This window comes from Salmo salar, chromosome 15, assembly GCF_965601325.2.
Source record: "Salmo salar chromosome 15, fSalSal1, whole genome shotgun sequence".
Classification (NCBI taxonomy): Eukaryota; Metazoa; Chordata; class Actinopteri; order Salmoniformes; family Salmonidae; genus Salmo; species Salmo salar.
Window position 1 is genome coordinate 115,306,959 of NC_138305.1, and position 27,342 is coordinate 115,334,300.

The 27,342-nt window shown below is 43.3% G+C and overlaps 1 protein-coding gene across 1 annotated transcript in view; it reads right to left on the bottom strand.

The window, feature by feature from the left end:
- The window catches only part of lad1 (ladinin), a 100,748-nt gene that overhangs the window by 8,972 nt on the left and 64,434 nt on the right, over window positions 1–27,342 (bottom strand). Inside the window, exons 8-10 of the mRNA XM_082962321.1 lie at window positions 25,343–25,388; window positions 9,632–9,675; window positions 6,582–6,648 (exon numbers count right to left, since the gene is read on the bottom strand). Of these exons, the coding sequence (XP_082818447.1) occupies window positions 6,582–6,648; window positions 9,632–9,675; window positions 25,343–25,388 (157 nt within the window). The remainder of the gene's footprint in view (window positions 1–6,581; window positions 6,649–9,631; window positions 9,676–25,342; window positions 25,389–27,342) is intronic.

The window sequence follows — 27,342 nt, forward strand, 5'->3', positions numbered from 1 at the left end:
GACATTGTGGAGACAAGTCATTGGTTCCCCAGTAATCACGCCATCCCTTCACATGGTTTAAGCATAGGTAAAGACACATTCCCATGACGACAAGTCTGACCTCTCCTCTCTCTGGGCCCCAAGTGTCTGAGCCCCAGCTAAGGTAGACATGCAACTGAAAAGACACCAGAGTCCAATGGACACTTTCTAATGACAAGTACCTCAAATAAGCATATTATACTAATAAAACATCTTAATTATCTATGTTACCCAACTAATTCTGATTCGTCCACGACATTAATAGTAGAAAGAATTATTTAATTCAGCTTTTATTTCTTTCATCACATTCCCAGTGGGTCAGAAGTTTACATTCACTCAATTAGTATTTGGTAGCATTAACTTTAAATTGTTTAACTTGGGTCAAACATTTCGAGTAGCCTTCCACAAGCTTCCCACGATCAGTTGGGTGAATTTTGGCCCATTCCTCCTGACAGAGCTGGTGTAACCGAGTCAGGTTTGTAGGCCTCCTTCCACACACACACACACACACACACACACACACACTTTTTCAGTTCTGACCGCAAAATTTCTATAGAATTTAGGTCAGGGCTTTGTGATGGCCACTCCAATACCTTGACTTTGTTGTCCTGAAGCCATTTTGCCACAACTTTGGAAGTATGCTTCGGGTCATTGTCCATTTGGAAGACCCATTTGCGACCATGCTTTAACTTCCTGACTGACGTCTTGAGATGTTGCTTCAATATAGCCACATCATTTTCCTCCCTCATGATCCCATCTATTTTGTGAAGTGCAACAGTCCCTCCTGCAGCAAAGCACCCCCACAACATGATGCTGCCACCCCTGTGCGTCACGGTTGCGATGGTGTTCTTCGGCTTGCAAGCCTCCCCCTTTTTCATCCAAACATAACGATGGTCATTATGGCCAAACAGTTCTATTTTTGTTTCATCAGACCAGAGGACTTTTCTCCAAAATGTACGATCTTTGTCCCCATGTGCAGTTGCAAACCGTAGTCTGGCTTTTTTTAATGGTGGTTTTGGAGCAGTGGCTTCTTCCTTGCTGAGCGGCCTTTCAGGTTATGTCAATATAGGACTCCTTTTACTGTGGATATAGATACTTTTGTACCTGTTCCTCCAGCATCTTCACAAGGTCCTTTGCTGTTGTTCTGGGATTGATTTGCACTTTTCGCACCAAAGTATGTTCATCTCTAGCAGACAGAACGCGTCTCCTTCCTGAGCGGTATGACGGCTGCGTAGTCCCATTAGTGTTTATACTTGCGTACTATTGTTTGTACAGATAAACGTGGTACCTTCAGGTGTTTGTAAATTACTCCCAAGGATGAACCAGATTTGTGGAGGTCTACAATTATTTATCTGAGGTCTTGGCTGATTTCTTTTGATTTTCCCATGATGTCAAGCAAAGAGGCACTGAGTTTGAAGGTAGGCCTTGAAATACATCCACAGGTACACCTCCAATTGACTCAAATTATGTCAATTAGCCTATCAAAAGCTTCTAAAGCCATGACATCAATTTCTGGAATTTTCCAAGCTGTTTAACCTCTCTGGGGTATATGGGATGCTAGCGGGACACACTATTCAACAGCGAAATAGCAGGGCGGCAAATTCAAAACAACAAAAATCTCATAATTCAAATGTTTCAAACATACAACTATTATATCCCATTTTAAAGATACACTTCTCGTTAATCCAACCACATTGTCCAATTTCAAAAAGGCTTTACGGCGAAAGCATAACATTAGATGTTAGGACAGCGCCGAGACAAGAAAAACCACACAGCCATTTTCCAAGCAAGGAGAGGCATCACAGAAACCAGAAATACAGTTAAAATGAATCACTAACCTTTGATGATCGTCATCAGATGGCACTCATACGACTTCATGTTACACAATACATGTATGTTTTGCTCGATAAAGTTCATATTTATATTAAAGAAAAAACATTTTACATTGGCGTGTAATGTTCAGAAATGTGTTGCCTCCCAAAACTTCCTGTGAATGAGCACATCAATTTACAGAAATACTCATCATAAACGTTCATAAAATATTCAACAGTTATTCAAAGAATTATAGATACACTTCTCCTTAATGCAACCGCTGTGTCAGATTTCAAAAAAGCTTTACAGCGAAAGCAAATTTTGCAATAATCTGAGTACAGCGCTCAGATATCAAAACAAGCCATACAGATACCCGCCATTTTGGAGTCAACAGAAATGACAAAAATTACATTATAAATATTCACTTAGCTTTGATGATCTTCATCGGAATGCACTCCCAGGAATCCCAGTTCCACAATAAATGTTTGTTTTGTTCGATAAAGTCCATCATTTATGTCCAAATACCTCCTTTTTGTTCGCGCGTTTAGTCCACTACTCCAAATGCAGGAAGCACGCACAAAATGTCATGACAAAAAGTCAAAAAAAGTTATATTTACATTCGTAGAAATATGTCAAACGATGTATAGCATCAATCTTAGGATTTTTTTAATCATAAATCTTCAGTAATATTCCAACCGAACAATTCCAATGTCTTCAAAAATGAAAAAGAACACAGCTAACTTGCACGTGAGGGCGCGCCACTGAGCTCATGTCATTTTCTCACTCATCTACTTCCAGGAGCTCTTATTCTCGCTCCATTCACAGTAGAAGCATGAAACAACATTCTAAAGACTGTTGACATCTAGTGGAAGCCTTAGGAAGTGCAAAATGAACCCTAAGTCACTGTATAGGCAATCACTTGAAAAACTACAAATCTCAGATTTCCACACTTCCTGGTTGGATTTTTTCAGGTTTTTGCCTGCCATATGAGTTCTGTTATACTCACAGTTTTAGAAACTTCAGAGTGTTTTCTATCCAAATCTACTAATAATATGCATATCCTACCTTCTGAGCCTGAGTAGCAGGCAGTTTACTACGGGCACGCCTTTCATCCGGATGTCAAAATACTGCCCCCTACCCTAGAGAAGTTAAAGGCACAGTCAACTTAGTGTATGTAAACTTCTGACCAACTGGAATTGTGATACAGGCAATTATAAGTGAAATAATCTGTCTGTAAACAATTGTTGGAAAAATGACTTGTGTCATGCACAAAGTAGATGTCCTAACCGACTTGCCAAAACTATAGTTTGTTAACAAGAAATTTGTGGAGCGGTTGAAAAATGAGTGTATGTAAACTTCCGACTTCAACTGTAAGTCTGGGCGTACAGATAAGAGCCCGGTGCGATCGCAGTATGTGACATCCCATTTGTACTCTCTGTAAGAACTCTGTAGGAGACTTGCAGGAAGGAACAGACAATGGTGGCTATCTTAATCTACACAGACAAATTAAACGCCTTTTATACACAATGTTCCCAAATGTTCCCCTGTTTGCACACATCCACTAATTGCCACATAGACAAAGACGTTTGACTTTTCTATAAAAGCTGAGCGCCAACACTGTTCATTGATTTTTCAACTCTGACTATTCTTAGTGATGGTTGATTGCTTCATTTTTGCTAATCTTATAATAATTTATGTGACAATTTGGCGACGAGGAAGGATGCTAACTCTGCTTACTGATTGCTCCCGGGGAGCCCGAGGTTGCGTTAGACGTGGCAGGGAGCCCCACACTCCGAATAAGCGGAGCAGGAGGGACCCGCCTTGAACCTGCCAGGAGTGTTAGTGAGTGGATACGCCATTCCGAACAGACAAAATAAATTAAGATTGAGACTGACTTTCTTTTAAACATCATAGAAAATCCTGTTTCGGGACGGATTGTGCACATTATGTCTTTGTTGTAGCAAAGACACCCATAGTTAGAAACTTTGTTGTAACAGAGTTATTTCTGAATAGTGGAAGAAGTAATTCTAGGGGAAACACCATGTTGAAGGGTGACCTTGTTGGAACTGGGACATCTCCAATTGGGATATTTTTGTTGAAGCAGAAGTATCCTGGTTAGAGAATAAATAATAAAATAATAAATAACTAGTCCAATAATTGGACTAGTAAAACAGTTGGTTATGATTGGGAAAGGAGCTATGAATTTAAAATCTACATGGAAATTTGCATAGCAGAAACTACCATGTGGGTGCAAAATTTAGAGTAATGAAAAAATATTTTGATGGAGAAGAAATTACTCCTTTAAATTATAATTAAGGTAGACGTTCCTAACCAAATACTGTTGTTTTGTGTGTTTGTGTCTGACTGTGTGTGTGTAGTGGAGTTTCAAAATGGGAGTCAAAAGCAGTAAGGGAGAACCTTGCCTGCCCGATCTGTTGATTGGACAGATGGCAGATGAATGGGGCAGTGACCTTCTGGTACAGGTACCGCTCTGGTAGCAGTAGCAGATTTTTTTCCATTAAAAGGCACAGTGAGTGAAATTGTATTAGCAGAATGTAGAAATAAGTTGGAGAAGTTTGAGGAAACCAGGAAAGGCAAGAAATGTCGAATAGATTGGGGTAAGTTTAGAAAGTGGGAGGGAAGCCGAAAGACAGTCCAACAGGAAAGTTAAAGGACTAATGGTGAAAGAAAGTAGAAACAGATGAAGATAAGAAAAGAAGGAGAAACAGGGATGATGATCATAATGACTTTCCACCGCCCAATAATTTTCCACCCCCCTTCTACACAGACAACACCATTCTGTATACATCTGGCCCTTCTTTGGACACTGTGCTAACAAACCTCCAAACGAGCTTCAACGCCATACAACACTACTTCTGTGGCCTCCAACTGCTCTTAAACGCTAGTAAAACTAAATGCATGCTTTTCAACCGATCGCTGCCCGCCCGTCCAGCATCACTACTCTGGACGGTTCTGACCTAGAATATGTGGACAACTACAAATACCTAGGTGTTTGGCTAGACTGTAAACTCTCCTTCCAGACTCATAATAAACATCTCCAATCCAAAATTAAATCTAGAATCGGCTTCCTATTTCACAACAAAGCCTCCTTCACTCACGCTGCCAAACATACCCTCGTAAAACTGCCTATCCTACCGATCCTCAACTTCGGCTATGTCATTTCCAAAATAGCCTCCAACACTCTACTCAGCAAACTGGATGCAGTCTATCACAGTGCCATCCGTTTTGTCACCAAAGCCCCATATACTACCCACCACTGCGACCTGTATGCTCTCATTGGCTGGCCCTCGTTACATATTCGTCGCCAGACCCACTGGCTCCAGGTCATCTATAAGTCTATGCTAGGTAAAGCCCCGCCTTATTTCAGCTCACTGGTTACCATAACAACACCCACCCGTAGCACACGATCCAGCAGGTATATCTCACTGGTCACCACCAAAGCCAATTCCTCCTTTGGTCGCCTTTCCTTCCAGTTCTCTGCTGCCAATGACTGGAATGTATTGCAAAAATCACTGAAGCTGGAGACTCATATCTCCCTCACAAACTTTAAGCATCAGCTGTCAGAGCAGCTCACAGATCACTGCACCTGTACATAGCCCATCTTGTAAATAGCCCATCCAACTCCCTCATCCCCATACTGTTATTTTTATTTTGCTCCTTTGCACCCCAGTATCTCTACTTGCACATTCATCTTCTGCACATCTATCACTCCAGTGTTTAATTGCTAAATTGGAATTACTTCGCCACTACAGCCTATTTATTGCCTTACCTCCCTAATCTTACCTCATTTGCACACACTATATATAGATTTTTTCTACTATATTATTGACTGTACATTTGTTTACTCCATGTGTAACTCTGTGTTGTTGTTTGTGTCGAACTGCTTTGCTTTATCTTGGCCAGGTCGCAGTTGTAAATGAGAACTTGTTCTCAACTGGCCCACCTGGTTAAATAAAGGAGACATTTTAAAAAAAAAGGTCAGCTCGGATTAGCTCTTAAAGAGATGGGTGGGGCTAAAGCTTAAGAGGGTGTGAACAATGCTGAATGGGTGGAGACAAAGAAGAGCTCTCCAATAGTTGTACCAAAACATTGAAAGGCCATTTTCTCTAAAGTGAGTTTACAAGTTCATCAACTTTCAAAGGAAAATGACTTACCCATTGTTCCTCAACTGTAGTGTATGATATACCATTTTGTAGCTCTGAGTCTCTTCTTTTATCCAATGTAAAAAACACAATTTCAAATGTTTCTACATATGACCGAATTGAGCCGGTCGGTCACATATGTGATGTTATGTGATGTTGTGATGGTGTGTGATGTTGTGTGTAATGTTATGTGTGATGTTGTGTGTAATGTTATGTAATGTTGTGTGTAATGTTATGTAATGTTATGTGTAATGTTATGTGATGTTGTGTGTGATGTTGTGTGTGATGTTATGTGTGATGTTGTGTGTGATGTTGTGTGTGATGTTGTGTGTGATGTTGTGTGATGTTATGTGTGATGTTGTGTGTGATGTTATGTGTGATGTTATGTGTGATGTTGTGTGTGATGTTATGTGTAATGTTATGTGTGATGTTATGTGTGATGTTGTGTGTGATGTTATGTGTAATGTTATGTGTGATGTTATGTGTGATGTTGTGTGTGATGTTGTGTGTGATGTTATGTGTGATGTTGTGTGTGATGTTGTGTGTGATGTTGTGTGTGATGTTATGTGATGTTATGTAATGTTCTACCTGAGCTGCATGGGCCAGTCTCTCCATCTTCTCCTGGATGGAACGGGATGACACCCTCTGTTTGGAACTACATGGGGACAGGGTTATGGTTATGGGTTAGGGGTTAGAGATTAGGGTTACATTTAGGGTTAGGGGTTATGGTTATGGGTTAGGGGTTAGAGATTAGGGTTACATTTAGGGTTAGGGGTTAGGGTTAGGGGTTAGGGGTTAGAGATTAGGGTTACATTTAGGGTTAGGGGTTAGGGTTAGGGGTTAGGGGTTAGAGATTAGGGTTACATTTAGGGTTAGGGGTTATGGTTATGGGTTAGGGGTTAGAGATTAGGGTTACATTTAGGGTTAGGGGTTAGGGTTATGGGTTAGGGGTTAGAGATTAGGGTTACATTTAGGGTTAGGGGTTATGGTTATGGGTTAGGGGTTAGAGATTAGGGTTACATTTAGGGTTAGGGGTTAGGGTTAGGGGTTAGGGGTTAGAGATTAGGGTTACATTTAGGGTTAGGGGTTAGGGTTAGGGGTTAGGGGTTAGAGATTAGGGTTACATTTAGGGTTAGGGGTTATGGTTATGGGTTAGGGGTTAGAGATTAGGGTTACATTTAGGGTTAGGGGTTAGGGTTAGGGGTTAGGGGTTAGAGATTAGGGTTACATTTAGGGTTAGGGTTTAGGGTTATGGGTTAGGGGTTAGAGATTAGGGTTACATTTAGGGTTAGGGGTTAGGGTTAGGGGTTATGGTTAGGGGTTAGAGATTAGGGGTTAGAGTTATGGGTTAGAGATTAGGGGTTAGAGATAAAGGTTACATTTAGGGTTAGGGGTTAGGGTTAGAGATAAAGGTTACATTTAGGGTTAGGGTTAGGGGTTATGGGTTAGGGGTTAGAGATTAGGGGTTATGGGTTAGGGGTTATGGTTATGGGTTAGGGGTTAGAGATTAGGGGACAGGGTTATGGTTATGGGTTAGGGGACAGGGTTAGGGTTAGGGGACAGGGTTAGGGTTAGGGGTTAGAGATTAGGAGTTAGGAGTTAGGGGTTAGAGATTAGGGGTTAGGGGACAGGGTTATGGTTATGGGTTAGGGGTTAGAGATTAGGGGACAGGGGTTAGGGTTAGGGGTACATTTTAGGGTTATGGGTTAGGGGTTAGGGGACACGGTTAGGGTTAGGGGACAGGGTTAGGGTTAGGGGTTAGAGATTAGGAGTTAGGGGTTAGAGATTAGGGGTTAGGGTTAGGGGACAGGGTTATGGTTATGGGTTAGGGGTTAGAGATTAGGGGACAGGGGTTAGGGTTAGGGGTTAGGGGTACATTTTAGGGTTATGGGTTAGGGGTTAGGGGTTGGGGTTAGGGGTTAGGGGTTTCAGACAGGCATTATTATTATATTCTTATAGTGTCAGTAGAAATGTATGTTGTTCTGTTCTTGTCTAATGATGTTCTGTATTATGCTTCATGTTTTGTGTGGACCCCAGGAAGGGTATCTACTGCTTTTGCAACAGCTAATGGGGATCCTAATAAAATACCAACTAAAACAAGTTAGGGTTAGGGGTTAGGGGTTAGGGTTATAGATAAAGGTTACATTTAGGGTTAGGGGTTAGGGTTAGAGATAAAGGTTACATTTAGGGTTAGGGGTTAGGGGTTAGGGTTAGAGATAAAGGTTACATTTAGGGTTAGGGGTTAGGGTTAGAGATAAAGGTTACATTTAGGGTTAGGGGTTAGGGGTTAGGGTTAGGGTTAGAGATAAAGGTTACATTTAGGGTTAGGGGTTAGGGGTTAGGGTTAGAGATAAAGGTTACATTTAGGGTTAGGGGTTAGGGTTAGGGATAAAGGTTACATTTAGGGTTAGGGGTTAGGGGTTAGGGTTAGAGATAAAGGTTACATTTAGGGTTAGAGATAAAGGTTACATTTAGGGTTAGGGGGTAGGGTTAGGGGTTAGGGGTTAGGGTTAGGGTTAGAGATAAAGGTTACATTTAGGGTTAGGGGTTAGGGGTTAGGGTTAGAGATAAAGGTTACATTTAGGGTTAGGGGTTAGGGTTAGAGATAAAGGTTACATTTAGGGTTAGGGGTTAGGGTTAGGGGTTAGGGGTTAGAGATAAAGGTTACATTTAGGGTTAGGGGTTAGGGTTAGGGGTTAGGGGTTAGAGATAAAGGTTACATTTAGGGTTAGGTGTTAGGGTTAGAGATAAAGGTTACATTTAGGGTTAGGGGTTAGGGTTAGGGGTTAGAGATAAAGGTTACATTTAGGGTTAGGGGTTAGGGTTAGGGTTAGAGATAAAGGTTACATTTAGGGTTAGGGGTTAGGGTTAGGGGTTAGAGATAAAGGTTACATTTAGGGTTAGGGGTTGGGGTTAGGGTTAGAGATAAAGGTTACATTTAGGGTTAGGGGTAGGGGTTAGGGTTAGGGTTAGGGGTTAGGGGTTAAGGTTAGAGATAAAGGTTACATTTAGGGTTAGGGGTTAGGGGTTAAGGTTAGAGATAAAGGTTACATTTAGGGTTAGGGGTTAGGGGTTAAGGTTAGAGATAAAGGTTACATTTAGGGTTAGGGGTTAGGGGTTAAGGTTAGAGATAAAGGTTACATTTAGGGTTAGGGGTAGGGGTTAGGGTTAGGGTTAGGGGTTAGGGTTAGGGTTAGAGATAAAGGTTACATTTTAGGGTTAGGGGTTAGGGGTTAGGGTTATGGGTTAGGGGTTAGGGATAAAGGTTACATTTAGGGTTAGGGTTCGGGGTTAGGGTTAGGGGTTAGGGGTTAAGGTTAGAGATAAAGGTTACATTTAGGGTTAGGGGTTAGGGGTTAAGGTTAGAGATAAAGGTTACATTTAGGGTTAGGGGTAGGGGTTAGGGTTAGGGTTAGGGGTTAGGGTTAGGGTTAGAGATAAAGGTTACATTTTAGGGTTAGGGGTTAGGGGTTAGGGTTATGGGTTAGGGGTTAGGGATAAAGGTTACATTTAGGGTTAGGGTTAGGGGTTAGGGGTTAGGGTTAGAGATAAAGGTTACATTTTAGTGTAAGGGGTTATGGACAGGCATTATTCTTATAGTGTCAGTATAAAACATGTTAAATGTTCACCAGACTCACTTCCTTTGGAAAGGTGATGCTTTGTCCTGCTCCTCAGTTTGGTCCTGGAAAACACAGATCCGGATATATAACTAGAATGTACAGTTTGGGGATAAAGCATGTGATACATTATCACAAAACTCAAAACAGATCATCAAAAAGGCAATCGTTTCAAAACTCAAGCACATTTTCAATTGACTACGGACAACACAAATTCATAGTCACTTTTTCACTAAACTTCTTTCACTAAACTTAATCAGTGTTTCATCTAGAAATAAGTTTCACATTGCAATACATGTTTATATAAAGTAATTCCCTTTCACAATACAATGCTCACATTACTTTTGGTATGATTCTCTTCTCATTTGTTAAAATATATTTTACTATTACTTAACAAACGACATAATGAAAATGTCTGAAGAAGAAACATATAAAATATGATTTAAACTGTAATGTACTATTATGATTAGGTCCCATATGGCTCAGTTGGTAGAGCATGGTGTTTGCAACGCCAGGGTTGTGGGTTCGATTCCCACGGGGGACCAGTACCGAGAAAAAATGTTTGAAATGTATGCATTCACTACTGTAAGTCGCTCTGGATAAGAGCGTCTGCTAAATGACTAAAATGTTTAAAATGTTTAAATGCCTATTCAGATTTTCCTTCACAGTAAGTAAAACAAAAAGCTGATTGATCAGAGATGTACTGTACGTAACAAATGCATCCTCTATACAGTAAACATGTGTCCAAAACAAAGTTGTTGGGATCTTTTTGATGGTGTACATAAAGTTAAAAGGTATTCCATTTTGAGTTTACATCACAATATAACACTTTATGTACATCACAGATGACTGAAATATAACAAAACCGTTTGACATAGAAACACCGGCTTTTGTGAGTTAAATTTTTTTTTAAATCATCTTTATTAATTATGAAAAATATTAACATTCCACCCATGAGGCAAAGTAGAGCGCTTTGATCATTGACTGCAGGAAAGGGCTATTTAGCAGACATTTTCAAAGCAGAGGTTGAAGCCTAAATTATTTTCCAATCATTTTGTTCTGAACAGAATTTCTTTCATTCCGTTCCAATGTTCCGACCAGCAAAATAAAAGTTCTGAATCGGATTGATCCCCGATAAAGTACCGGTTTATATTGTTCCTTTCTGATCCTTTTTAATCCTCTGAATATTATGTTTTTTTTACATTTAGCTCGACATTAAATTCCTTCACCAATCAGTGTGGATAAAGCAGCTTGCTATGGAGCGGGCAAGTCATATCCTCATTTTTCACATGCGCGATGAACCGAGAAGTGAATGCGCGAACAAATACAATTTTATTTGTCACATGCGCCGAATAAAACAGGTGTAGACCTTACAGTGAAATGCTGAATACAACAGGTGTAGACCTCACAGTGAAATGCTGAATACAACAGGTGTAGACCTTACAGTGAAATGCTTACTTACAAGCCCTTAACCAACAATGCAGTTTTAAGAAAATAGAGTTAAGAAAATATTTACTAAATAAATTAAAGTAAAAAGAATTAACACACTAAAAGAACAATATCGAGGCTATATACAGGGGGTACGGTACCGAGTCAATGTACAGATTAGTCGAGGTAATTTGTACTTGTAGGTAGGGTTAAAGTGACTATGCATAGATAATAAACAGCGAGTAGCAGCAGTGTAAAAACAAAGGGGTGGAGGGGTAATGCAAATAGTCCGAGTGGCCATTTGTTCAGCAGTCTTAAGGCTTGGAGGTAGAAGCTGTTAAGGAGCCTTTTGGACCTAGACTTGGCACTGGGTACTGTAGAAAGAACAGTTTATGACTTGGGAGTCTTTGACAATTTTTGGGGCCTTCCTATAGAGGTAGAGTATAGAGTTCCTGGATGGCAGGAAGCTTGGCCCCATGATGTACTGGGCCGTACGCACTACCCTCTGTAGCAACTTACAATCGGATGCCGAGCAGTTGCAATGCCAGGCGGTGATGCAACAGGTCAGGATGCTCTTGATGGTGCAGCTGTAGAACCTTTTGAGGATCTGGGGACTCTTACAAAATCTTTTCAGTTTTCTGAGACTGATATTTTTTATTTGTTACTTTACCCCTACCTACATTTGTTACATGTAGGTAGGGGTAAAGTGACTATAGATAACTGTCTTGATATGTTTGCTCCATGATAGTTTGTTGGTGATGTGGACACCAAGGAACTTTGAACTTTCGATCTGCTCCACTACAGCCCCGTTGATGTTAATGGGGGCCTGTTCGACCCTCCTTTTCCTGTAGTCCATGGTCAGTTCCTTAGTCTTGCTCACATTGAGGGAGAGGTTGTTGTCTCTGACCTCCTCCCTATAGGCTGTCTCATTGTTGTTGGTGATCAAACCTACCACTGTTGTGTCGTCCGCAAACTTAATGAGAGTGTTGGAGTCGTGCTTGGCCACGCAGTCGTGGGTTAATGATGTAGTTGGATGGGCTATTTACAGATGGGCTATGTACAGTGATCTGCTCTGATAGCTGGTGCTTAAAGTTAGTGAGGGAGATATGAGTCTTCAGCTTCAGTGATTTTTGCAGTTCGTTCCAGTCATTGGCAGCAGAGAAGGAAGGGATGTGTAATGTTAGCTAGCTAGCTACATAGTTGTCTTTGCATCAAGGATAAAGGTGTAGCTAAAGGTGTAGGTGTAGCTTTGAGAAACTAACTTTGATAAACTAACAAGGTTAGCTGGCCAGCTGTATTCGTTCATTCATTCGCGCCGTTTTCCAAACGGCGTCAACACCACAACACCACAGCCACTGCTAGCTAGCCAACTTTACCAACTAGCAGTACTGTAGAAACTAAATACATTACAATGGAACATTTTGATTAGAGTAATGTTAGCTAGCTGTAATGTTAGCTAGCTACATAGCTACATAGTTGTCTGTGTATCAAAGATAAAAGATAAAGGTAAACGCAGCCACTGCTAGCTAGCCAACTCTACCAACTCTACCAGCTAGCAGTAATGTATCATTTTTAGTCAATAAGATTTTTGCAACGTAAGCTTAACTTTATGAACTTTCGAGTTGTGTAGTCCACTTGTGTAGCTAGCAGGACTGACTTTGTGTTAGCTAGCCAACGTTTAATTACTTCTGCGTTATGAAAGGTACTAGACACGGACACGAATGATCCATTGGTAGTTTGTTGTAACCAAGTATTGGTGCTAACCGTGTGTTATTGGATGCTAGCATGCTAGTTAGCTACGGCGTCATAGGACACGGTGCACTGGGTGGGTTTCACGGAAGAATACTGTACCAAGTTACCTAGCTGAATAAACTAAGTTTGAGCCTATTCATGGAAACATTGAACCACTGTAGTTTACATATTTATCATTTCTAAAGCGGAAGTTGGAAAAGTTATATTTGAGTGTTTCAGTGAATGGTTAGTGAGGGAGGCCCTGCTCTCTCGCTTGTTTAGTTAATTTTCATTCCAATCTCCTTTGCATTAGCGTAGCCTCTCCTGTAGCCTGTCAACTATGTGTCTGACTATCCCTGTTCTCTCCTCTCTGCACAGGCCACACAAACGCATCACACCGCATGGCCGCTGCCACTCTAACCTGGTGGTCCCAGCGCGCACGACCCACGTGGAATTCCAGGTCTCCGGCAGCCTCTGGAACTGCCGGTCTGCGGCCAACAAGGCAGAGTTCATCTCAGCCTATGCTACCCTCCAGTCCCTCGACTTCTTGGCGCTGACGGAAACATAGATTACCACAGAAAACACTGCTACTCCTACTGCTCTCTCCTCGTCTGACCACGTGTTTTTGCATACCCCGAGAGCATCTGGTCAGCGGGGTGGTGGCACTGGAATCCTCATCTCTCCCAAGTGGACATTCTCTCTTTCTTCCCTGACCCATCTGTCTATCTCCTCCTTTGAATTCCATGCTGTCACAGTCACTAGCCCATTCAAGCTTAACATCCTTATCATTTATCGCCCTCCAGGTTCCCTTGGAGAGTTCATCAATGAGCTTGACGCCTTGATAAGTTCCTTTCCTGAGGATGGCTCACCCCTCACAATTCTGGGTGACTTTAAACTCCCTACGTCTACCTTTGACTCATTTCTCTCTGCCTCCTTCTTTCCACTCCTCTCCTCTTTTGACCTCACCCTCTCACCGTCCCCCCCTACTCACAAGGAAGGCAATACGCTTGACCTCATCTTTACTAGATGCTGTTCTTCTACTAATCTCACTGCAACTCCCCTCCAAGTCTCCGACCACTACCTTGTATCCTTTCCCCTCTCGCTCTACTCCAACACTACTCACTCTGCTCCTACTCAGATGGTATTGCGCCGTCGCAACCTTCGCTCTCTCTCTCCTGCTACTCTCTCCTCTTCCATCCTATCATCTCTTCCCTCTGCTCCATCCTTCTCCAACCAATCTCCTGATTCTGCCTCCTCAACCCTCCTCTCCTCCCTTTCTGCATCCTTTGACTCTCTATGTCCCCTATCCTCCCGGCCGGCTCGGTCCTCCCCCCCTGCTCCGTGGCTTGACGACTCATTGCGAGCTCACAGAACAGGGCTCCGGGCAGCCGAGCGGAAATGGAAGAAAACTAGCCTCCCTGCGGACCTGGCATCTTTTCACTCCCTCCTCTCCACATTTTCTTCCTCTGTTTCTGCTGCTAAAGCCACTTTCTACCACTCTAAATTCCAAGCATCTGCCTCTAACCCTAGGAAGCTCTTTGCCACCTTCTCCTCCCTCCTGAATCCTCCTCCCCCCCTCCCTCTCTGCAGATGACTTCGTCAACCATTTTGAAAAGAAGGTTGACGACATCCGATCCTCGTTTGTTAAGTCAAATGACATCGCTGGTCCTGCTCACATTGCCCTACCCTATGCTTTGACCTCTTTCTCCCCTCTCTCTCCAGATGAAATCTTGCGACTTGTGACGGCCGGCCGCCCAACAACCTGCCCGTTTGACCCTATCCCCTCCTCTCTTCTCCAGACCATTTCCGGAGACCTTCTCCCTTACCTCACCTCACTCATCAACTCATCCTTGACCGCTGGCTACGTCCCTTCCGTCTTCAAGAGAGCGAGAGTTGCATCCCTTCTCAAAAAACCTACACTCGATCCCTCCGATGTCAACAACTACAGACCAGTATCCCTTCTTTCTTTTTCTCCAAAACTCTTGAGCGTGCCGTCCTTGGCCAGCTCTCTTGCTATCTCTCTCAGAATGACCTTCTTAATCCAAATCAGTCAGGTTTCAAGACTGGTCATTCAACTGAGACTGCTCTTCTCTGTGTCACGGAGGTTCTCCGCACTGCTAAAGCTAACTCTCTCTCCTCTGCACTCATCCTTCTAAACCCATCTGCTGCCTTTGATACTGTGAACCATCAGATCCTCCTCTCCACCCTCTCCGAGTTGGGCATCTCCGGCACGGCTCACTCTTGGATTGCGTCCTACCTGACAGGTCGCTCCTACCAGGAGGCGTGGCGAGAATCCGTCTCCGCACCACGTGCTCTCACCACTGGTGTCCCCCAGGGCTCAGTTCTAGGCCCTCTCCTATTCTCGCTATAGACCAAGTCACTTGGCTCTGTCATATCCTCACATGGTCTCTCCTATCACTGCTACGCAGACGACACACAATTCATCTTCTCCTTTCCCCCTTCTGATAACCAGGTGGCGAATCGCATCTCTGCATGTCTGGCAGACATATCAGTGTGGATGACGGATCACCACCTCAAGCTGAACCTCGGCAAGACGGAGCTGCTCTTCCTCCCGGGGAAGGACTGCTGGTTCCATGACCTCGCCATCACGGTTGACAACTCCATTGTATCCTCCTCCCAGAGTGCTAAGAGCCTTGGCGTGACCCTGGACAACACCCTGTCGTTCTCCACTAACATCAAGGCGGTGACCCGATCCTGTAGGTTCATGCTCTACAACATTCGCAGAGTACGACCCTGCCTCACACAGGAAGCTGCGCAGGTCCTAATCCAGGCACTTGTCATCTCCCGTCTGGATTACTGCAACTCGATGTTGGCGGGGCTCCCTGCCTGTGCCATTAAACCCCTACAACTCATCCAGAACGCCGCAGCCCGTCTGGTGTTCAACCTTCCCAAGTTCTCGCACGTCACCCCGCTCCTCCGCACACTCCACTGGCTTCCTGTTGAAGCTCGCATCTGCTACAAGACCATGGTGCTTGCCTACGGAGCAGTGAGGGGAACGGCACCTCCGTACCTTCAGGCTCTGATCCGTCCCTACACCCAAAGAAGGGCACTGCGTTCATCCACCTCTGGCCTGCTCGCCTCCCTACCTCTGCGGAAGCACAGTTCCCGCTCAGCCCAGTCAAAACTGTTGCTCTGGCACCCCAATGGTGGAACAAGCTCCCTCACGACGCAAGGACAGCGGAGTCAATCACCACCTTCCGGAGACACCTGAAACCCCACCTCTTTAAGGAATACCTGGGATAGGATTAAGTAATCCTTCTAACCCTCCCCCCAAAAAAGATATAGATGTACTATAGTAAAGTGGTTGTTCCACTGGATATCATAAAGTGAATGCACCAATTTGTAAGTCGCTCTGGATAAGAGCGTCTGCTAAATGACGTAAATGTAATGTAAATGTAAGGAAAGGTGGCCAAAGGGGGAATTGGCTGTGGGGGTGACCAGTGAAATATATCTGCTGGAGCACGTGCTACGGGTGGGTGCTGCTATGGTGACCAGTGAAATGAGACAAGGCGGGGCTTTACCTAGCAAAGACTTGTAGATGACCTGGAGCTAGTGGGTTTGGCGACGAGTATGAAGCAAGGGCCAGCCAATGAGAGCGTACAGGTCGCAGTGGTGGGAGGTATATGGGGCTTTGGTGACAAAACGGATGGCACTGTGATAGACTGCATCCAGTTTATTGAGTAGAGTGTTGGAGACTATTTTGTAAATGACATCGCCGAAATCGAGGATCAGTAGGATGGTCAGTTTTATGAGGGTATGTTTGGCAGCATGAGTGAAGGATGCTTCGTTGCAAAATAGGAAGCCGATTATAGATTTAATTTTGGATTGGGGATGCTTAATGTGAGTCTGGAAGGAGAGTTTACAGTCTAGCCAGACCCCTAGGTATTTGTAGTTGTCCACATATTCTAAGTCAGAACTGTCCAGAGTAGTGATTCTGGATGAGCGGGCAAGTTTGGGCAGTGATCGGTTTTACTTGCATTTAAGAGCAGTTGGAGGCCACGGAAGGAGTTGTATGGCATTGAAGTTCGTTTGGAGGTTAGTTAACACAGTGTCCAAAGAAGGGCCAGAAGTATACAGAATGATGTCGTCTGCGTAGAGGTGGATCAGAGAATCACCAGCAGCAAGAGTGACATCATTGATGTATACAGAGAAGACAGTCGGCCCGAGAATTGAACCCTGTGGCACCCCCATAGAGACTGCCAGAGGTACAGACAACAGGCCCTCTGATTTCATACACCGAACTCTATCAGAGAAGTAGTTAGTGAACCAGGCGAGGCAGTCAATTGAGAAACCAAGGCTGTTGAGTCTGCCGATAAGAATGTGGTGATTTACAGAGTCAAAAGCCTTGGCCAGGTCGATGAATACGGCTGCACAGTATTGTTTCTTATCGATGGCGGTTATGATATCGTTTAGGACCTTGAGCGTGGTTGAGGTGCACCCATGACCAGCTCTGAAACGAGATTGCATAGCGGAGAAGGTACGGTGGGATTCGAAATGGTCGGTAAGGTGTTTGTTAACTTGGCTTTCGAAGACCTTAGAAAGGCAGGTTAGGATAGATATAGGTCTGTAGCAGTTTGGGTCTAAAGTGTCTCCCCCTTTGAGGAGGGGGATGACCGCGGCAGCTTTCCAATCTTTGGGAATCTCAGATGATAAGAAAGAGAGGTTGAACAGGCAGGTAATAGGGGTTGCAACAATTTCGGGAGATAATTTTAGAAAGAGAGGGTCCAGATTGTCTAGCCCGGCTGATTTATAGGGGTCCAGATTTTGCAGCTCTTTCAGAACATCAGCTATCTGGATTTGGGTGAAGGAGAAATGGGGGAGGCTTGGGCGAGTTGCTGTGCGGGGTGCAGGGCTGTTGACCGGGGTTTGCGGTAGCCAGGTGGAAAGCATGGCCAGCCGTAGAAAAATGTTTATTGAAACATAGCTAGCCGTAGAAAAATGCTTATTGAAATTCTCAATTATTGTGGATTTATCGGTAGTGACAGTGTTTCCTAGCCTCAGTACAGTGGACAGCTGGGAGGAGGTGCTCTTATTCTCCATGGACTTTACAGTGTCCCAGAACTTTTTTTGAGTTTGTACTATAGGATGCAAATTTCTGTTTGAAAAAGCTAGCCTTAGCATTCCTAACTGCCTGTATATATTGGTTCCTAACTTCCCTGAAAAGTTGCATATCACGGGGGCTATTCGATGCTAATGCAGTACGCCACAGGATGTTTTTGTGCTGGTCAAGAGCAGTCAGGTCTGGAGTAAACCACAGGCTATATCTGTTCATGGTTCAATTTTTTTTGAATGGGGCATTCTTATTTAAGATGGTGAGGAAGGCACTTTTAAAGAATAACCAGGCATCCTCTACTGACGGGATGAGGTCAATATCCTTCCAGGATACCCAGGGCAGGTTGATTAGAAAGGCCTGCTCGCTGAAGTGTTTTAGGGAGCGTTTGACAGTGATGAGGGGTGTTTTTTTGACCGCAGACCCATTACGGATGCAGGCAATGAGGCAGTGATCGCTGAGATCTTGGTTGAAGACAGCAGAGGTGTATTTGGAGGGAAAGTTGATTAGGATGATATCTATGAGGGTGCCCGTGTTTACGGATTTGGGGTTGTACCTGGTAGATTCATTGATAATTTGTGTGAGACTGAGGGCATCAAGCTTAGATTGTAAGATGGCCGGGGTGTTAAGCCTGTCCCAGTTTAGGTCACCTAACAGCACAAGGTCTGAAGATAGATGGGGGGCAATCAATTCACATATGGTGTCCAGGGCACAGCTGGGGGCAGAGGGTGGTCTATAGCAGGCGGCAACGGTGAGAAAATTGTTTCTGGAAAGGTGGATTTTTAAAAGTAGAAGCTCGAATTGTTTGGGTACAGACCTGGATAGTAAGACAGAACTCTGCAGGCTATCTCTGCAGTAGATCGCAACTCCACCCCCTTTGGCAGTTCTATCTTGTCGGAAAATGTTATAGTTAGGGATGGAAATTTCAGGGTTTTTGGTAGTCTTCCTAAGCCAGGATTCAGACACGGCTAGGACATCCGGATTGACAGAGTGTGCTAAAGCAGTGAATAAAACAAACTTAGGGAGGAGGCTTCTAATGTTAACATGCATGAAACTAAGGCTATTACGGTTACAGAAGTCAACAAATGAGAGCACCTGTGAAATAGGAGTGGAGCTAGGCACTGCAGGGCCTCGGTTAACCTCTACATCACCAGAGGAACAGAGGAAGAGTAGGATAAGGGTACGGCTAAAGGCTATAAGAACTGGTCGTCTAGTACGTTCGGAAACAGAGAGTAAAAGGAGCAGATTTCTGGGCGTGATAGAATAGATTCAAGGTATAATGTACAGACAAAGGTATGGTAGGATGTGAGTACAGTGGAGGTAAACCTAGGCATTGAGTGATGATGAGAGCAATATTGTCTCTAGAAACATCATTTAAACCAGGTGATGTCACCGCATGTGTGGGAAGTGGAACTAAAGGGTTAGCTATGGCATATTGAGCAGGGCTAGAGGCTCTACAGTGAAATAAGACAATAATCACTAACCAGAACAGCAATGGACAAGGCATATTGACATTAGGGAGAGGCATGAGTAGCTGAATGATCATAGGGGTCGGGTCCAGTGAGTAGGCTGGCTAGAGACACAGTGATTCAGACAGCTAGCGGGCCGGGGCTAGCAAGCTAGCAGAAGGGCCTTAGAGGGACGTCACAACGGAAGAAGTCTGTTTTTGCCTCCTCGTGCGGAGCCTCCTCGTGCGGAGCCTCCTTGTGCAGTTATGTCGGCAGACCAGGTAGACCAGTCGTGATGGATTAGTAGTGTTCCATGTAGAAACGGGTCCAGTCCAATTGGCAAAATAGGTATAATGGCCCAAGAAATTGGCCGATGGATCTCTTCAGCTAACAGCCCAATATGCTCTAGACAGCTAGCGGGCTGCTGCTAGCAGGCGGGCATTCAGGGGACGTCGCGACGGAGGGGCCTGTTGAAAAAAAAAAACCCTCGGGCAGATTACGTCGGTAGTCCAGTCGTGGTGGATAAGCAGGGCTCTGTGTAGTAAAAGGGGTCCAAGCCAATTGGCAAAATAGGTATAGTGGCCCAAGAAATTGGCCGATGGACCTATTCAGCTACAGTTCGATATGCTCTAGACAGCTAGCGGGCCAGCTAGCAGGCTAGCAGATGGGCATTCAGGGGACGTCGCGACATTGTAGCCAGTTGAAGAACCCCCTCGGGCAGATTACATTGGAAGTCCAGTCATGAAGTATCGGTGGGGCTCCGAACCGGCAGTAAAAGGAGTCCAGGTCAATTGGCAAAATAGGTATTGTAGCCCAGGAGTGGCTGATGGACCTCTTCAGCTAACCGGGAGATGGGCCTAGCATGGGATAGCTCCAGGCTAATTGGTGCTTGCTTCGGGACAGAGACGGTAGCCAGGAGTAGCCATTCGGATTGCAGCTAGCTAGTTGCGATGATCTAGGTGAAAAGGTTCAGAGCTTGCGGTAGGAATCCGGGGATATGGACAGAAAATAAGTCCGCTATACTCTGGTTTGAATCGCGTTGTGCAAACTGGCAAGAGTTTTCCGAGCTAAAGGTTAGCTGATGACCGCTAGCAGTGGTTAGCTGACTACTAGCTAGTAGCTAGTTAGCTGGCTAGCTTCTGTTGGGGTTCCGGTTCAAAAGTAAAGAAAAATACTTTAGAAAAAAGCAGATCCACACCACATTGGGTGAGGCGGGTTGCAGGAGAGTATTCTGAAGTTGAGGTTTAGAAAAATATTAAAAAGATATGCGAAGAAAAAATATATAAAAAGATATATACATGGACAACATTGTATATTTGCATATTCCTCTTCTGCACATCTATCATTCCAGTGTTTAATTGCTATATTGTAATTACTTCGCCACCATGGTCTATTTATTGCCTTACCTCCCTTAACTTACCTCATTTGCACACACTGTATATAGACTTTTTTTTACTGTATTATTGACTGTATTTTTGTTTATTCCATGTGTAACTCTGTTTTGTTGTATGTGTCGAACTGCTTTGCTTTATCTTGGCCAGGTCGCAGTTGTAAATGAGAACTTGTTCTCAACTAGCCTACCTGGTTAAATAAAGGTGGAATAAATAAAATATATAAAAAAAAACAGGGAATACAGGAGGGGACTAAGCATTACCCCTGAGGGGCCCCAGTGTATTTAAAAAAAATGTAAACCTTTATTTAACTAGGCAAGTCAGTTAAGAACTAATTCTTATTTACAATGACGGCCTACCCCAGCTAAACCCTAACCCGGATGATGCTTGGCCAATTGTGCGCCGCCCTATGGGACTCCCAATCACGTCCGGTTGTGATACAGCCTGGAATTGAACCAGGGTCTGTAGACGCCTCTAGCACGGAGATGCAGTGCCTTAGACCGCTGTGCCACTCGGGAGGATCAGCGTGGCAGATATTGTTTTTCTACCCTTACTACCTGGGGGCGGCCCGTCAGGAAGTGCAGGATCCAGTTGCAGAGGGAGGTGTTTAGTTCCAGGGTCCTTAGCTTGGTGATGTGCTTTGAGGGCACAATGGTGTTGAACGCTGAGCTGTAGTCAATGAACAGCATTCTCACATAGGTGTTCCTTTTGTCCAGGTGGGAAAGGGCAGTGTGGAGTGCAATTGGGATTGCGTCATCTGTTGGGGCGGTATGCAAATTGGATGGGTCTAGGCTTTCCAGGATGATGGTATTGATGCGAGCCATGACCAGCCTTTCAAAACACTTCATGGCTACCGACATAAGTGCTAGTCATTTAAGAAGGTTACCTTCGCTTTCTTGGGCACATGGACTATTGTGGTCTGCTTGAAACATGTTGGTATTACAGACTCGGGTCAGGGAGAGGTTGAAATATCAGTGAAGACACTTGCCAGTTGGTCAAATCATGCTCTGAGTACACGTCCCGGTAATCCATCGGGCCCCGCTCAGTTTTCTCACGCAATTGCATAGCATATTTGCACATTCATTTTCTGCACATCTAACATTCCAGTGTTTAATTGCTATATTGTAATTACTTTGCCACCATGGCCTATTTATTGCCTTACCTCTCTTATCCTACCTCATTTGCACATGCTGTGTATAGACTTTTTGTACTGTATTATTGATTGTATGTTTGTTTATTCCATGTGTAACTCTGCGTTGTTTTATGTGTGGAACTGCTTTGCTTTATCTTGGCCAGGTCGCAGTTGCAAATGAGAACTTGTTCTCAACTTGCCTACCTGGTTAAATAAAGGTGAAATATATATATTTTTAAATATATAGAAATGTTGCGCATCATGAGCACATGAGCTCTCATTCATTGTTTGATTAGATTTTCCATGAAGTTTGCATTGATGTCAGAGTGATTAGAGGGACAACAGAGTGCTGAGTACCAGGCAGTTAACAAGTTTGGTAGGCTACTAATGATCATCAGCAGCACCAGAGCTGGGAGAAGACTAATTACAGTGACTAAACAGTCACATGGGATTTGACTGCCATCATGACTGGCAGTAATACGGTCACTGTAACAGCCCTAGTCCTCCCCATTGGGTATCTCACCGCACGGATTAAAAGTACATTTACCGTAATTTCCGGACTATAAGCCGCAACTTTTTCCCCACGCTTTGAACCTCGCGGCTTAAACAATAACGCGGCTAATATATGGATTTTTCCCGCTTTCACATTTTTTTTCTAAAAAAAAACACATTCTGTGACGTGCTCAGTTTTTTGGCGGCATGAAGCTTTCATTAGACCAATGAAATTGCCTAACGGGTTAAGGTCAAACAACTTTTTTTGTTTACTGTTTAGATTAAATTGAGCGCTCTCAAACTTCCCATCATTCTGATTACGGTAGTCATTTTGTCACTCTCATCATGGCAAAGACACGGAGAAATGCATATGATGCAGCTTTCAAGTTGAAGGCGATTGATCTGGCTGTTGGAAAAGGAAATAGAGCTGCTGCACGGGAGGTTGGTCTTAATGAGTCGATGATAAGACATTGGAAACAGCAGCGTGAGGAATTGACTCAGTGCAAAAAGACAACTAAAGCTTTCAGAGGGAAGAAAAGCAGATGGCCCGAACTAGAAAATGAGCTCGAAGACTGGGTCAACACACAGAGAGCAGACGGCCGAGGTGTTTCAACTGTGCAGATCCGACTGAAAGACAAAACAATCGCCACCGCATTGAAGTTTGAGGATTTTAGAGGTGGACCATCGTGGTGTCTCAGATTTCTGAGACATAAAGGCCTGTCCATCAGGGTACAGACGAGTCTGTGTCAGCAGCTCCCTCCCGACTACGAGGAAAAAGTTTCAAACTTCCGCAAATTCACTGATGCAAAGATAGCGGAGCATTCCATTTGCCCGCACGACATCATAAATATGGATGAGGTTCCTCTGACGTTTGACCTGCCTCTCACTCGGACTGTCAACAGGAAAGGCGAATCATCCGTCATGCTGAAAACAACTGGGCATGAAAAAATGCACTTCACCTGTGTTCTGAGCTGCACGGCATCGGGAGAAAAGCTTCCACCGATGGTGATTTTTAAATGCACGACGATGCCAAAAGAAAAATTCCCGAGAGGAATTGTTGTGAAAGTCAACAAGAAAGGATGGATGACGGAAAGCCTAATGCATGAATGGCAGACGGAGTGTTACGGCAAGCGACCGGGAGGATTCTTTCACAGGAACAAGGCATTGCTCGTTTTGGACAGCATGAGGGCCCACAACAAATTCGGTGAAAGAAACCATCAAGAGGACAAACTCAATTCCAGCTGTGATTCCTGGGGGCACAACAAAGTATTTGCAGCCACTCGACATCAGTGTAAATCGTGCATTTAAGGTGGCCCTCCGTGTTCAGCGGGAGGCTTGGATGACAAGTGGGGAGAAATCCTTCACTAAAATGGGCCGCATGCGAAGAGCAACTTATGGTCAAGTCTGCCAGTGGGTCCTGACAGCGTGGAGCATTGTCAAAAAATCCACTATCATTAGCGGGTTTCGAAAGGCTGGACTGCTGCGTGTTGAAGAGGGCTCAGCGGGGGATTTGCCTCCGGATGAAAGAGACGAGAGCGACAATGAAAACGATCCAATATCGGATGAAGCAATTCTGAGGCTATTCAACTCCGACACCGAAGGAGATGACTTCAGTGGTTTCAGTGCACAGGAGGAGGAAGATAGTGACCAATGACTTTCTTGGTAGGCTACTGTTTACTGCAAATCTTTTATTTTTTGTTACAAGCCGTGTTTCGTTAAAGCCTATTTATTTTTGTTACAAGCCGTGTTTCGTTAAAGCCTGTGTAAAGTTCATTTGTTTCAATGTACCGGTAGGCACCTGCGGCTTATAGACCTGTGCGGCTAATTTATGTTCAATAATAATATAATAATAATATATAATATATTTTTAAATTCAGTGGGTGCGGCTTATATTCAGGTGCGCTCAATAGTCCGGAAATTACGGTACATTGTAAAACTTCTGACAGAAAATGTCATACTTTTGGACTTTATAGCACTCCCAGAAGGCATGAACTATTGAGGCCTTTTTTACACTTAAGACATGACTCTTCTGTTGTGCTGTCGAATTTTGTCTCTTGTATAATTAGTTTATACTGGATTAAGCTTACAGTTTTGTTAACTGTAATTTCATTAGTTATTTTCCAAAACTCCATCTTGTGCCTATATCAGTTATTTTTAAGTCTTGCTTCCAGTACTTCATATTTTTTTCTAAGAGATTGTTGGTTGGATAGGCTTTCTGCAAGGTTTTGTATGTCTTACCAATCATATGAGTGTATTTTTCTTCGTCAAATAGGATTCTTTCAACATCGCTCTGACGTCCAAAAGCTTTCTGGATGAAAATGTATGATATAAAATATATAAGTTGCATATATTTGAAAATGTCTACATTGGCCAGTCCAAAATGTATTTTTAATTCTGTCATTGAAATAATTGTATTTCCTGTTATCAAGTCCTTTCCCGTTTCTATGCCTTTAATTTTCCATGTAGACCAATGGATTGTTCTATAGGGATGTGTTTTTAAGGAGTGATATTGGTTATTGTAGAATCCATTTCATGAAGTTAATGTTCTTAGCTCCATCCTTTGAAAACAAACACGTGAAAAGATTCTGGGGATGAGCATGCTTCAATATTTACCCATTCTTACTCTTTAGTGCATTTAGCATTATGTTGTAAGTAAAAGCCTGAGAGAGCCGTTTTATGTCTCTATTTAGGTTTGGTCAGGGTGTGATTTGGGTGGGCATTCTATGTCTGTGGTTCTATGTTTGGGATTGCTTTGTTTCAGCCGGGTATGGCTCCCAATCAGGAACAGCTGTACATCGTTGTTGCTGATTGGGAGTCATATATGTTTAAGGCCAAAACAAAACGGCCTACTTAAAAGGTTAAATATATATTTTTTTTAATTCAAACAAAATTAATGCACAATATGAAACGTTTCAGGTGTTACCAGGTAGGCGTTTTGTACGAATAGTTAAAACAAAATCACCACATACACCAAAGCGATAGAAAAATCTTATTTTTTATATCATAAACCCTTGACCTTTAACCGAAACTTTAACTCACCAAGCTACTGGGTTCAAATGTCTTGGAGGCCATCCGGACGCTGGCACTGAGAGAGACACAGAGAGAGATTGAGAGGAGAGAGAGAGAGAGAGATTGATAGGATAGAGAGGAGAGAGAGAGAGCAATTGAGAGGAGAGAGCGATTGAGAGGAGAGAGAGAGAGAGAGAGAGATTGATAGGATAGAGAGGAGAGAGAGAGAGCAATTGAGAGGAGAGAGCGATTGAGAGGAGAGAGAGAGAGATAGAGACAAAGTTGGAGAAAACAAAATATAATTTATCATCAAACATAACAGCCATGATGTAGCAAGGATCACAGTCAGAGGTGTGTATGTTAGAGCTCTGCTACCCGACCAGAACCCGACATTATACATCGGCTTAGGTCAGGGCCTGTTTTTTCATCAATATCTGGTTTGGTTTATTAATTCAACCATTTTAAAAACAAGCACACATAGAACTTGAAAAAGACATGCATGCACATGAGTACAATCATTGAGGATAACACACCAAGTCTGGGACTTATTTCCATTGTGGTCCTCTTGAGACAAATTGGCTAGGCAAGATCCAACACAGAGACATAATAAAACATAAAAACAATGAAGAACATCTATCTCATCATTGCAGTTGCATCGTAAGAAAGTACCTTTTCCAGCATTACTCCTGCACATATTATCAAGTCCTGATCTGGTCATCCCTAACATGGAACATGAGATAATATGGAACACTAATAGACAAGAACAGCTCAAGGACAGAACTACATCAATGTAAAAACGGCACACATAGCCTACATATCAATACACACAAACTACAGTATCTGGGTCAAATAGGGGAGATGCATTTTGCCGTGTGGTGTTGCTTAATCTGTTTTTTAAAACCAGGTTCTGTTCATTTGAGCAATATGAGATGGAAGAGAGTTTCATGCAATAATGGCTCTATATAATACTGTACGCTTTTTGGAATATGTTCTGGATTTGGGGACTGTGAAAAGACCCCTGGTGGCATGTCTGGTGGGTTAAGTGTGTATGTGTGTCAGAGCTGTGTGTAAGTTGACTATGCAAACAATTTGGGATTTTCAACACATGGATGTTTCTTATAAAAAGAAGTGACGCAGTCAGTCTTCCCTCAACTCTTTGCCAAGAGAGACTGGCATGCATAGTATTTATATTAGCCCTCTGATAACAACGAAGAGTAAGACGTGCTGCTCTGTTTTGGGCCAGCTGCAGTTTAACTAAATCAAATCAAATTTTATTTGTCACATGCGCCGAATACAACAGGTGAAGACCTTACAGTGAAATGCTTACTTAAAAGCCCTTAACACTTTCTCAAAACTTCTAAAAACTTTGTTGGTTAAGTAAACATTGAAAATAAAAGTTACAAATAATTAAACAGCAGCAGTAAAATAACAATAGCGAGGCTACAGTTGAAGTCGGAAGTTTACATGCACTTAGGTTGGAGTCATTAAAACTTGTTTTTCAACCACTCCACAAATTTCTTGTTAACAAACTATAGTTTTGGCAAGTCGGTTAGGACATCTACTTCGTGCATGACACAAGTCATTTTTCCAACAATTGTTTACAGAGAGATTATTTCACTTATAATTCACCGTATCACAATTCCAGTTGGTCAGAAGTTTACATACACTAAGTTGACTGTGCCTTTAAACAGCTTGGAAAATTCCAGAAAATGATGTCATGGCTTTAGAAGCTTCTGATAGGTTAATTGACATTATTTGAGTAAATTGGAGGTGTACCTGTGGATGTATTTCAAGGCCTACCTTCAAAATCAGTGCCTCTTTGCTTGACATCATGGGAAAATCAAAAGAAATCAGCCAAGACCTCAGAAAAACAATTGTAGACCTCCACAAGTCTGGTTCATCCTTGGAGCAATTTCCAAATGCCTGAAGGTACCACGTTCATCTGTACAAACAATAGTACGCAAGTATAAACACCATGGGTCCACGCAGCCGTCATACCGCTCAGGAAGGAGACGCGTTCTGTCTCCTAG